Source organism: Sinocyclocheilus anshuiensis, unplaced genomic scaffold, assembly GCF_001515605.1.
Source record: "Sinocyclocheilus anshuiensis isolate Anshui unplaced genomic scaffold, SAMN03320099.WGS_v1.1 scaffold1662, whole genome shotgun sequence".
Classification (NCBI taxonomy): Eukaryota; Metazoa; Chordata; class Actinopteri; order Cypriniformes; family Cyprinidae; genus Sinocyclocheilus; species Sinocyclocheilus anshuiensis.
Genome location: NW_015545835.1, coordinates 309124 through 320466, shown reverse-complemented (window position 1 = coordinate 320466; position 11343 = coordinate 309124). Strand labels below are relative to the sequence as shown.

The 11343-nt window shown below is 42.5% G+C and overlaps 1 protein-coding gene across 1 annotated transcript in view; it reads left to right on the top strand.

Moving 5' to 3' along the window:
* brpf1 (bromodomain and PHD finger containing, 1) overlaps positions 1 to 11343 on the top strand; it is a 31548-nt gene that overhangs the window by 7710 nt on the left and 12495 nt on the right. Inside the window, exons 4-12 of the mRNA XM_016499421.1 lie at positions 96 to 212; positions 2750 to 3396; positions 4268 to 4436; positions 4515 to 4646; positions 5484 to 5612; positions 6221 to 6590; positions 6879 to 7181; positions 8755 to 9027; positions 10794 to 10941. Coding sequence (XP_016354907.1) covers positions 96 to 212; positions 2750 to 3396; positions 4268 to 4436; positions 4515 to 4646; positions 5484 to 5612; positions 6221 to 6590; positions 6879 to 7181; positions 8755 to 9027; positions 10794 to 10941 — 2288 coding nt within the window. The remainder of the gene's footprint in view (positions 1 to 95; positions 213 to 2749; positions 3397 to 4267; positions 4437 to 4514; positions 4647 to 5483; positions 5613 to 6220; positions 6591 to 6878; positions 7182 to 8754; positions 9028 to 10793; positions 10942 to 11343) is intronic.

The following is an 11343-nucleotide window of genomic DNA, read 5'->3' as shown; positions in this document are numbered from 1 at the left end:
CTCACTCACTCACTCACTCACTCACTCACTCTCTCACACACACACACACACACACACGCACGCGTGTGATTGACTTTGCTCGTCCACTCCTGCAGGGTGAACCCAGTTCTCTGATCGATGAAGATGCCGTGTGCTGCATCTGTAACGATGGTGAGTGTCAGAACAGCAACGTCATCCTGTTCCACTTGAGCCCTGCAGACCTGTTGGTTGACGTGCAGCGTGTGTGTGTGTGTGTTTGTCGTGCAGTGTGTGTGTGTGAGTGTGCGAGCGAGAGAAAGTGTGTGTGTGTGTGTGTGTGTGAGAGACGTGCAGCGTGTGACTGTGTGACGTGCAGTGTGTGTGTGTGAGTATGAGTGAGAGAGAGAGAGAGAGAGTGTGTGTGTTTGCGTGTGTGTGTGTGTGTGTGTGACGTGCAGCGTGTGTGTGTGACGTGCAGCGTGTGTGTGCGACGTGCAGCGTGTGTGTGCAGCAGATACCGGTTGTGATGTCTTGATCTGTGTCTTGCATATGGAGGGACTGTGTTGGCGTCTGCTGAATTTCATTACTTCACCCTTTTCCTGCTTTTCTCACAGACTCGCATTAATGAACATTTACTCCAGAGGATGATGAGTCTTTAGATGTTGCATTGAAGTCTTTTGAATGTGTGACTCCCCTTGAAATTGCTGTTAAAAATATTATGGTTTTGGTTCGGTTACATGTCACTGTTTGGTTCCGATTCACACACTCTTGATTCGGTTTGATCTCGATTCATTTGGATATATATATGCAGTGTTGGGGGTAACTCATTACAAGTAATGCGAGTTACGTAATCAGATTACTTTTTTCAAGTAACTAGTAAAGTAACGCATTACTTTTTAATTTACAAGAAAATATCTGAGTTACTTTTTCAAAAAAGTAATGCCAGTTACTTAGTTTTCCCAAGTATTGACTGTGATAGGTGCTTGATATAAAATAAATGGTGCTTTAAAAAGTCCTTGAAAGTCCTTGAATCTGTTGTTCATGAAAGAGTGGGAACCCTGTTTTTTAGGGAGTAACGCAATATTGTAATGCATTATTTTTAAAAGTAACTTTCCCCAACACTGTATATATATATCAGGTACAGTACATGTCAAAAGTACCTCTCTGAACTAAAGCTGTAAACTACACCGGAAAGCCTGTCAGTTGGTGCAATACTATAATATTAAAGATTAAGCTTAAACTATTACATTTGATTGCTATGCAATTTTAGATATAATAACCATTAGATGTGCACATAAGGCTGTTTTTATATCTACTTTTTAATGATGTAATTGCTTCTACTCCAATTTGTTGCTGAAATATAAACATTTAAATGGTAGCGCTGTCATAAAAAAATATTTTCATGACAGATTCATGACAGAACATACACTCATTAATGAAGGCACTAACAGGTGAAGGAAAAATGTATATAATGAATATGTAATATAGTGCATATATTTAGCAAAAAGCTTTTCTAGTTTTTTTTTCTAGCTCCCTAGCAAGATATGGACATTGAATGTCTTTCCTGAGGTAAATGTGATATTACATGACATTATTGTTTTAAAGATGTTATATTTACGTCTTTCCACTGATTGATCGATCACATGAGACATGATGCATTTCAGTAAGTTGTTCTTTCTTTCATCATGCCTTTATTCCTGTGTATTTGGTGCTGTAACAAATAGTAAAGATGAGATGAGCGGTTCACGTGGCGTTTGATCTGTCAGGACAGGTTAACAGCATTTATTGTTTGAGTTTTGTGATTTAAATTGTCCGTTTGAAAGCTCAGACTTAGTTTCTTCACAAACATCGTGCTTTGTTGCTTTTGTTATTACAAGTAAAGTTAAGTGATGTTGTGACACATCAACAAAAAACGGCATAGCCCGAAAGGTCGATCTTGGGATTTAATCGATATCACTTCATCAGAATTAAAGATTGATCATGAAATTGATAGGTAGCACTTTAGTTTTGGGACCAATTCTCACTATTAACTAGTTGCTTATTAGCATGCATATTACTAGCATATTGGCTGTTTATTAGTACCTATGAAGCACAAATTCATGATTTATTCTGCATGAGCATATTTTACATACCTAAACTTAACAGCTATCTTACTAACTATTAATAAGCAGCAAATTAGGAGTTTTGGACCTTAAAATAAATATTGACCAATCAATATTGTTAAACTAGCCGTTACTAGCAGTGACAAGTGGTAAGACCAGCTTTTATTAGTTGCTTGGACTGTGAACATCAAATGTGTTCCAAGTTGCTGCGCTTTTTGTTAAATTTAAATTTTTAATTTTTTTGGTTGCCTCTAAAAAGCATTTATTTATGTCTTATAGATGTCATATATGGGACCCTGGAGCACAAAACCAGTCATAAGGGTGCATTTATTTGTGCATCATCTGACAGCTGAATAAATAAGCTTTCCATTGATGTATGGTTTGTTAGGATCGGACAATATTTGGCTGAGATACAACTATTTGAAAATCTGGAATCTGAGGGTGCAAAAAGATCTAAATATTGAGAAAATCATCTTTAAAGTTGTCCAAATGAAGTTCTTAGCAATGCATATTAATAACCAAAAATTAAGTTTTGATATATTTACGGTAGGAAATTTACGAAATATCTTCATGGAACATGATCTTTACTTAATATCCTAATGATTTTTGGCATAAAAGAAAAATCAATAATTTTGACCCATACAATGTATTTTTGGCTATTGCTACAAATATACCCCAGCGACTTGAGACTGCTTTTGTGCTCCAGGGTCACATATATAGTCTTAGTTTTATGTAATGATAGTAACCCTGCTGCATGGAAGGCACTTTTTGCCTTCTGGTTATGGCACATTCAGGTGTTGTTTTTCCCGCTTTTCTTTCAGGTGTGTTTTGCTAATACAGTCTTCCTGGAGCCCATCGACAGCATCGAGCACATCCCTCCTGCCCGCTGGAAGTTGACCTGCTACATCTGTAAACAGCGCGGCTCTGGTGCCTGCATCCAGTGCCACAAAGCCAACTGCTACACCGCCTTCCACGTCACCTGCGCTCAGCAGGCAGGCCTCTACATGAAGATGGAGCCGGTGCGCGAGACCGGCGCTAACGGGACTTCATTTAGCGTGCGCAAAACAGCCTACTGCGACATCCACACGCCGCCAGGCTCCGCCCAACCGCTGGGGGGTGTGGGAGGGGCCAGCGCAGGCTCCTCCCACAGCGAGGGCGAGGCGGAGGATGAGGAGGATGTGGCGGGAGGCGAGGAAGACGGGAAGGGCTGGAGCTCAGAGCGCGCCAAGAGGGCCAAAGCAAAATCACGGCTGAAGATGAAGAGGGCCAGAAAGATCCTGGCCGAGAGGAGAGCGGCCGCGCCGGTGGTGTCAGTGCCGTGTATTCCACCGCACAAGTATGCACGATATCTGCTTTGATCCCAAAATATTTTATGAATAAGTCACTTGGCATGATCTCATGCACTCGTGTAGCATACAGTGAATTTCTCGAAGTCTTTTGCGCCCAAAATCTAAAGAACATAATATGAATTACATTTCCTTTTTTGAATAAAATGAGGTCAATTTTAGGAGCATGGTATTTTACATAAGCACATTTTCTCCCCAAATTCTCATTACTGTAATGTAATGAGACTAATGGCCCCAATATATTTCAAGTGAATTCAAAGAATGAACAGGTGTGAAATAATTTCAAATGAAATCTGGCCAAAACTAATGTGTTTTGGAGATTGTTTTAGTGGTTCAAAAACAGTCCAAGAAGGTTGGACACAGAAGCATGAACACTCTTGAGTGCCAAATTGCAGATCTGGCGCAAACATATCCATATCCACAATGGATGCTCTGCAGTGAATGGGTGCCGTCAGAATGAGAGTCCAAACAGCTGATAAAAACATCACAATAATCCACAAGTAATACACAGCACTCCAGTCCATCAGTTAACATCTGGAGAAGACAAAAGCTGAAACAAATCCAGCATTAAGACGTTTTTAACTAAAATATGTGTTGTCTCTCCATAATATTGCTTTCTCCAGTGAGGGTGAGTTTTCAGCAAATTATGTTATTGAGAGAATAGCTGGCAGCACTTATTTAGTTACACATGTAAACGTGGTGTCAAAATGTTCGCCATCAGAATGAAGAAGAACTTTGCCAAGTGAATTTTGGGGCCTTGATGGCTCTTTAGGAAATGTAATGGGCTAATGTAATGTGTGAAGCGCTCTCTGATATGAAGCGTATTCTGGAGCACTGAGAGTGTCATGTCTTGTGCTTCAGGTTGAGTAAGATCACCAGTAACCTGACGGTGCAGAGGAAGGGTCAGTTCATGCAGAGACTGCACAGCTACTGGACGCTGAAGAGACAGAGCCGTAACGGCGTTCCTCTCCTGCGGCGTCTCCAGACGCACCTGCAGTCCCAACGCAACGCTGAGCCGCTCCCCGCCACGGTGCGTACACGGGACGATTCACTGCGAGACATACGAGGATGAGCTTCTCACTGACATCACGCTTGTGTGTTTGAGCAGAGAGACGGCCTGGAGAAGCACTCGGTGTTGAAGGAGCAGCTGAAAGCGTGGCAGAGACTCCGGCACGACCTGGAACGAGCTCGGCTGCTGGTGGAGCTCATCCGCAAGAGAGAGAAGCTCAAGAGGGAGACCGTAAGACTCGGTCATCTTACACATTATCCTTAAAAGGAGAAAGACTAGGGTTTAGTCTATGAGCCAGACACTTGAGAATGCTCTAGTCAAGCAGTTTGCAGCAAAACATGATCATGTGTAAACATGAAATTAAAACTGAGCCCCACTGACATCCAGTTACAACAAACTCCTGAAGTTAAGAAAACCTTTCTTGCAACCAGTTGCTGGTCTTCTTGATAACCTGTGGCCAAATAGATGTGCGGGCATTTTAGTGAACTCACTTTTGGTCAAACTTCAAGTTTTTTTCATCATCCAATCAACTCTCAGTGGATGAAATCAAGTCCTGTCCTGCATTTATTTTTGATGGATATGTGACCCTGGACCACGAAACCGGTCATATGGGTCAATTTTCAATCGTCTGAAAGCTGAATAAATAAGCTTTCCATTGATGTATGGTTTGTTAGGATCGGACAATATTTGGCTGAGATACAACTATTTGAAAATCTGGAATCTGAGGGTGCAAAAAAATCTAAATATTGAGAAAATCATCTTTAAAGTTGTCCAAATGAAGTTCTTAGCAATGCATATTACTAATCAAAAATTACGTTTTTATATATTTACGGTAGGAAATTTACAAAATATCTTCATGGAACATGATTTTTGCTTAATATCCTAATGATTTTTGGCATAAAAGAATACATGCATACATACAATGTACATACAATGTATTTTTGGCTATTGCTACAAATATACCCCAGCGACTTAAGACTGGTTTTGTGCTCCAGGGACACATTTGTGGTTCAATTTGACTTGCATTCTGTGTTATTTTGACTAACAAGTATTTCTGTGTTTGTTCAGATCAAGATGCAGGAGTTGGCGTTAGAGATGCAGTTGACTCCGTTCCTGGTGTTGTTACGGAGCACTCTAGAACAACTGCAGGAGCGGGACACCAATAACTTCTTCATCGAGCCTGTACCTTTAAGTGAGGTATACACACACACACACACACACACACCACACTCACACTCTCTCTCTCACACACACACACACACACACACACGGCCCTTGTAGAAAGACGGTCTTGTAATAATACTCATTTAACATGGTGACACATTTAGTGGCCTACATTTCCATCGTTTTGTTGCACTGCGAGATTTCATTTCATTTGAGATTGTTTTAATGATGTCATCAGTCATCGGCCCTTCACAACAGAGGGGATCGTGCAGCTGCTGGACCCTCTGCCTTATGTTCATGTAAAGACTAGGAAAAAGCATTTATGTAAATGTTAAATTATGTTTTCAGCTGAAAGGTGGCTAGTGTGACAACAACTTTACTGTATTAATATAGAATTGAACTGATGTGCAGTCACAGGTATGTGTGTACGGATATTTCACAATGCTCTGAAATGTGTTTATCCTTAACTTGAACATCTTTGTGGCATTAAAGTCATTCTTCAGTTGTTGTTTTTTTACATAGCTTCACATACTGTGAAGCTGTTTTTGCACTGACGCCAGAGTTGTCATCTGTTATGATGTTCTCTGAATACTTCAGATATAACCCTTACTGTGAGTGTGGTTGTGTTGTGTCTTCCCCAGGTCCCAGATTACCTGGACCACATCGAGCGCCCAATGGATTTCCAGACCATGTGGAAGTGTTTAGAGTCGCATCTCTATCTCAGCTTCGAAGCTTTCGAGGGCGACTTTCTGTTGATCGTCAACAACTGTTTGAAGTATAACGCCAAAGACACGGTTTTCTACCGCGCCGCACTACGCTTGCGAGAAGCAGGTGCCGCTGTTTTACGGCAAGCTCGCAGACAGGCAGAGAGAATCGGATTCGATTATGAGACAGGCATGCATCTTCCTCGAGAGCCAAGTCCAGATTCACCACACGAACGAGAGAGAGAGAGACAACGAGACAGAGACAGAGACCGAGACCGAGAGAGATCAGCATCACTCATTGATGACGGTGAGTTGGCCTTCTCTATGAAAGTTTTCTGTATGTTAACTTTAAGTAGCCCCAACAATTAAAATCATAGAGTCATAGTTTTGACATAATACGTTGAACTACTTTTTGTAGTAAAAGTCTTCAGAGCAAGGTTGTACACAGTGTTCAGACATTCAGATTTTGGTAATAGGTTTGCAGATATTGTAGACCTCAGAATGTACATTTCCTGAAAAGGAAGAAAAAGGTTTCAGGTCCTGTTTTGCACCTTTTTTCATGGAAAGTGAATGTTCTGTTGTTGTTTTTCCTCAGATTTCCTGGTGGAGAATCGGCGGCGTTTGCCTGTAGAGGAGCAGCTGCAGATCCTGCAGGCGTGCTACGATGAGGCCATGTCGGGGAAGCACAGCATCGGTCAGTCGCGGCGAGCTAAAGCCCTGAAGAAAGAGATGACAGTACTGAAGCGCAAGCTGGCGCACCAGCGCGAGGGCATCTGTGGCATGGGCAGCCGTGAGTCGGGCCTGTCTCTGGAGCGCGGCTCGGTCCTCGCGCATCACGCCTCGGGGGGAAACCGGCACGGTGAAGGAGAGAGCAGCAGCCACGAGATCGGTGGGAAAGGTCAGAAATACCACAGACAGCTTTGAGCCAGCCTCACATAACACAAACTCAGACGTGATGCCTCTAATCGTGCGGCTTGTTGAGGAAAGGTGTGCTGTTAGTTTACACAGCGATCAGACTTCAGATCTTTTGCCTGGTGGATGAGAAAACGGTTTAAATAAATCCTGTAGACTTGCATTAAAGGAGGGACCCGAGCCATAGAGCACTGGGGTGGTGAGCTTTGCATGGCCAAACACCTTTAATATTTTCTTCAGAAAATGTGAAAACCTAGACTCCAGATCAGGGTTGCCAGGTTTTCACAACAAAACCCGCCCAGTCGTGTTCCGGGTGGGTGGGGGGGGTACAATGCACGTTTTTTTGGCACATTTCACATTCCAGGGGCTAAATATCACATTATTGGGGCCGCTTCAAACCACGGACATGAAAACAACCCGCGGCAACAGTGTTAAAGTAGTCCACCTGACAACACTGCTCCAGATGCTTTTTAGTTCTTTTGTGCTGTATTTGAAGATAAACATGAGATTTGAAGTCAAATAGAAAAGCATTAATGACCACACAAGCCATATAGCCTACTCATATTATCATTATTAATATTGAATTTATGTGATATTTTAGCAGACGGTGTATATATAATGTTGGTGGGAAGGGGTGAGCACTATTGCATCTCATTTAAAAGACCTTAGTCAGGGAAGCAACATATTTATGTGTTTATGAATTTGTTTTTGACAGGGATGAAAACAAGGCTGTGAGGGACTGAAGTACAGTGCGTTCAGTGGACTGTACTGTTGTTTAACAAAGTACCCATTGTTCAGCTGATGAGACATCTTTCTGACAGGAAAAAACAAACAAAATCAGCTGATTAAAAACTCCATAAAACAGTTTTGGAAGTTGTGAGTTGTGAAAAATGCATGAGCTAGAACCCATGGCCTCATTTTCATCCACGCTAAACTCAATATGGCATCTAACCTGACTAAGGTCTGTATTATTGTTTGTTTTTAAATTAACGAAGCACTTAATGACAATAAACATTAAATAAATCATATAATTGGTCACAAAAAGCTGGTTTGTGTGATGTTGGATTGAATGGCACAGTTTTATCTTTTTATCTGCTCCCATAAAGCTTTAATATTTTAATAAACCACCAGCGGTTCTCGATTGCAGTCCTCGTGTACCACCGCTCTGCACATTTTATACGTTTCTCTCATCACTTCAGAGGTTTGTTCTATTTGACCGTAAGTGCCCTGCGAAGTGGACTTCACTGGATATTCCTCCATGATTCCAGCTCGAAACGAGCGTCTGTGTTCCATTCAAAGGGCATCAAAGTGTGCGAGACGTGAATCTAAATTGTATTGCTTTACAGAGGTATGTTATGTCACACTCCACACTTCTCTAGTTAAGTTTCGTCTGTGTGTGAAGACGCTGATGATCTGAATCAGGTGTGTTTAATAAGAGAGTCATGTAAAATATGCAGAGCGGTGGAACGCCAGGACTGGAATTGAGAACCACTCTATTACACCATTCGACCCAAACAAGGTCTTCGGCACTTTAAATGGACAAATATTCCTCTCTGTAGATCTGAGCACATCATCTTCAGCTCTGGCCCCTGAGGTCGGCCGGCGTACCTCTGTCCTCTTCTCCAAGAAGAACCCTAAAGCGGCCGGGCCTCCCAAGCGCCCGGGTCGACCCCCTAAGAACCGAGAGGCGCTGCATGGGCTGGGGGTGCTGAGGTCCAGTCCAATAGGCCCTCCGCAGCTCCCCTTGCTCACCTCGTCCCGCAAGAGAGCCCACAGTCCCCAGTCCAGCTCCAGCTTCGAGACCGACAGCGAGCACGATCACCTCATCCTGGGTACGTCTGCAACTCTGACACACAGTCAGCCTCTGCTCCACACGCTCAGTGAGCTGCCTACAGAAGCATCAGATCTGACGTGCCACCTAATAAATGACACATTCAGATCAGTAAAAAGCCAAATCAGCAAAAGCCATCTTTACACTGCAGAGAGAGGTGGCACAGAAGCGGCATGTGACATGGCATTTCTTTAATGCTGCTCAAATTGTTTTCACACAATTTCATAATGTTATGAGATTAATGTTAATTATCATACATACAGTATATGAATCGTAAAACAACAAACTGGCACTCGTTACAAGTTAGGGCTGCAATATTGCAATAAATCATTACCCATCTGATTATTGCTTTTGCTGTTGTAATAATGATTATTAATGATTATGATTATACAAAGCGTTTTTGTGTTCGGGGGAAACGGCACATCATATTCTTTAGCTACGCAAACAAACCAATCTCAGAACTGCTAGAACATGAATTCGTTTATTGAATTAGCTTAGAACATTGGTTTAATTAATTGTTTTTTTTAAATGCGTTAGAAAATCAAAACTTCACATGGGTTAAGTAGTATGAAAAACCAAACAAATATTCAAACTGGGAATAAATTACATGCAGAAATTACATTTCCCCATCGCTGAAGCAGTTTATGACTTATGTTTAGTGCAGGTTCTGCGTGTTTGCAAAAAACTCCCATTATAATCACTGACCATCTCTACACTGTAAAACGAATCTCTTGCTTCCATCATAAACAACACAGTGCAGAAATGATGTGAGGTGGATTTCTGCACTGCTGTCTAGTCTAAATGCCTCTGATTGGCCATTGCAGTACCATTGCAGACACTCATAATCAATATAATTGTGCAGGAGCAGTTTTTGCCCCTCATCTTGAATTGGGGGGGGGCATTTTTGTTAATTTTAGTGGCATTTTTGCCCCAAGCCCTACATACAGTCTCTGGCTTCACTTTGATCAGATTGCCAGTTCAAATTTGCATATGAAGTGTAAATGTCACGAGTCAAATAGTCTTGCATAGCCAAACCCTGCAGTTTAAACAGACGGTGGCGATGAGGACGAGTAAATCTGTGATCCCTGATATTACCCTGTGTTTATATGAACATGCTGTCGAGTCCCATCATATTCAGTAATGCTGCAGATGTGACTGCAGGCTGTGAAATTACATCCTCAGTTCAGCACCATTCTACATTTGTTTTGCTGCCGAGAGACTTGTGTGGTTCTTCATTGAATCCTGCTGTTTAAACTGGATGCATGTCAAAGTTTCAGTCATCACCGCTCATATTCACACACTGACTGAGGAAACTCCCACACTTCTCAGTGAGTCAGATGTTTTCTGTAAAGAGGCTTGAATGCTGGGAAGTCCCCACCATCAGAGGACTCATGAAGACACCAGATTGAGTGCTCGAATACAAAACAAAGCCTGGTTCACCCCCAAAAAAATCAGTATTTACTCGCCTCAGTGCCGTTTACGGTGGAAAAACAAGAAATTTTGATCATGCAGCTCTTTTCTATACAGTGTCTGTTGAGGCTCAAAAAGAACATAAGACATCCGTATGATTAGATGTACTTGTGCCATTCAGCCGTGTCAGTGTTACACATCGCTAAAGAGTACAGCACATAAAGCACCACAAATGTGCAGCGTGTCAGTCTCTGTGTACAGGTATATGGAGAAGAGCTTTGTGAGGATTCCTCAGAAACTCGCTCCAGCAGACACGTCAGTGTAACCACGTTTCTCTTCATGCTGTGCTCCTCTTAGATCTTCACAGTAATGGTTTTGGTGGAAGCAGCCAGCCGAAGACCGAGAGTTTCCTGGTGTACAGGAACGAGCGCAGTCTGCCACGCTCCAGCTCCGACTCAGAGTCTACCAGCAGCAGCAGCAGCAGCGCCGCGTCTGACAGGACCAGGTACATACACACACACACACACACACACACACACACACACACACACACACACACACACACTTATAACTAATTAAGGGATTTTTAATCGAAATTTGGCATTTTCATCACTCGTTTCTGATGGCGTACATCAAAATGCATTTAAAAACAGGGTGATGGAAACATAGCTAGTGTAACTGAGTTTCTCTTCATGCTGTGCGCGTCTCAGATCTTCACAGTAATGGTTTTGGTGGAAGCAGTCAGCCGAAGACCGAGAGTTTCCTGGTGTACAGGAACGAGCGCAGTCTGCCACGCTCCAGCTCCGACTCAGAGTCTACCAGCAGCAGCAGCAGCAGCGCCGCGTCTGACAGGACCAGGTACATACACACACACACACACTCACACACTCTCTCTCTCTCTCACACA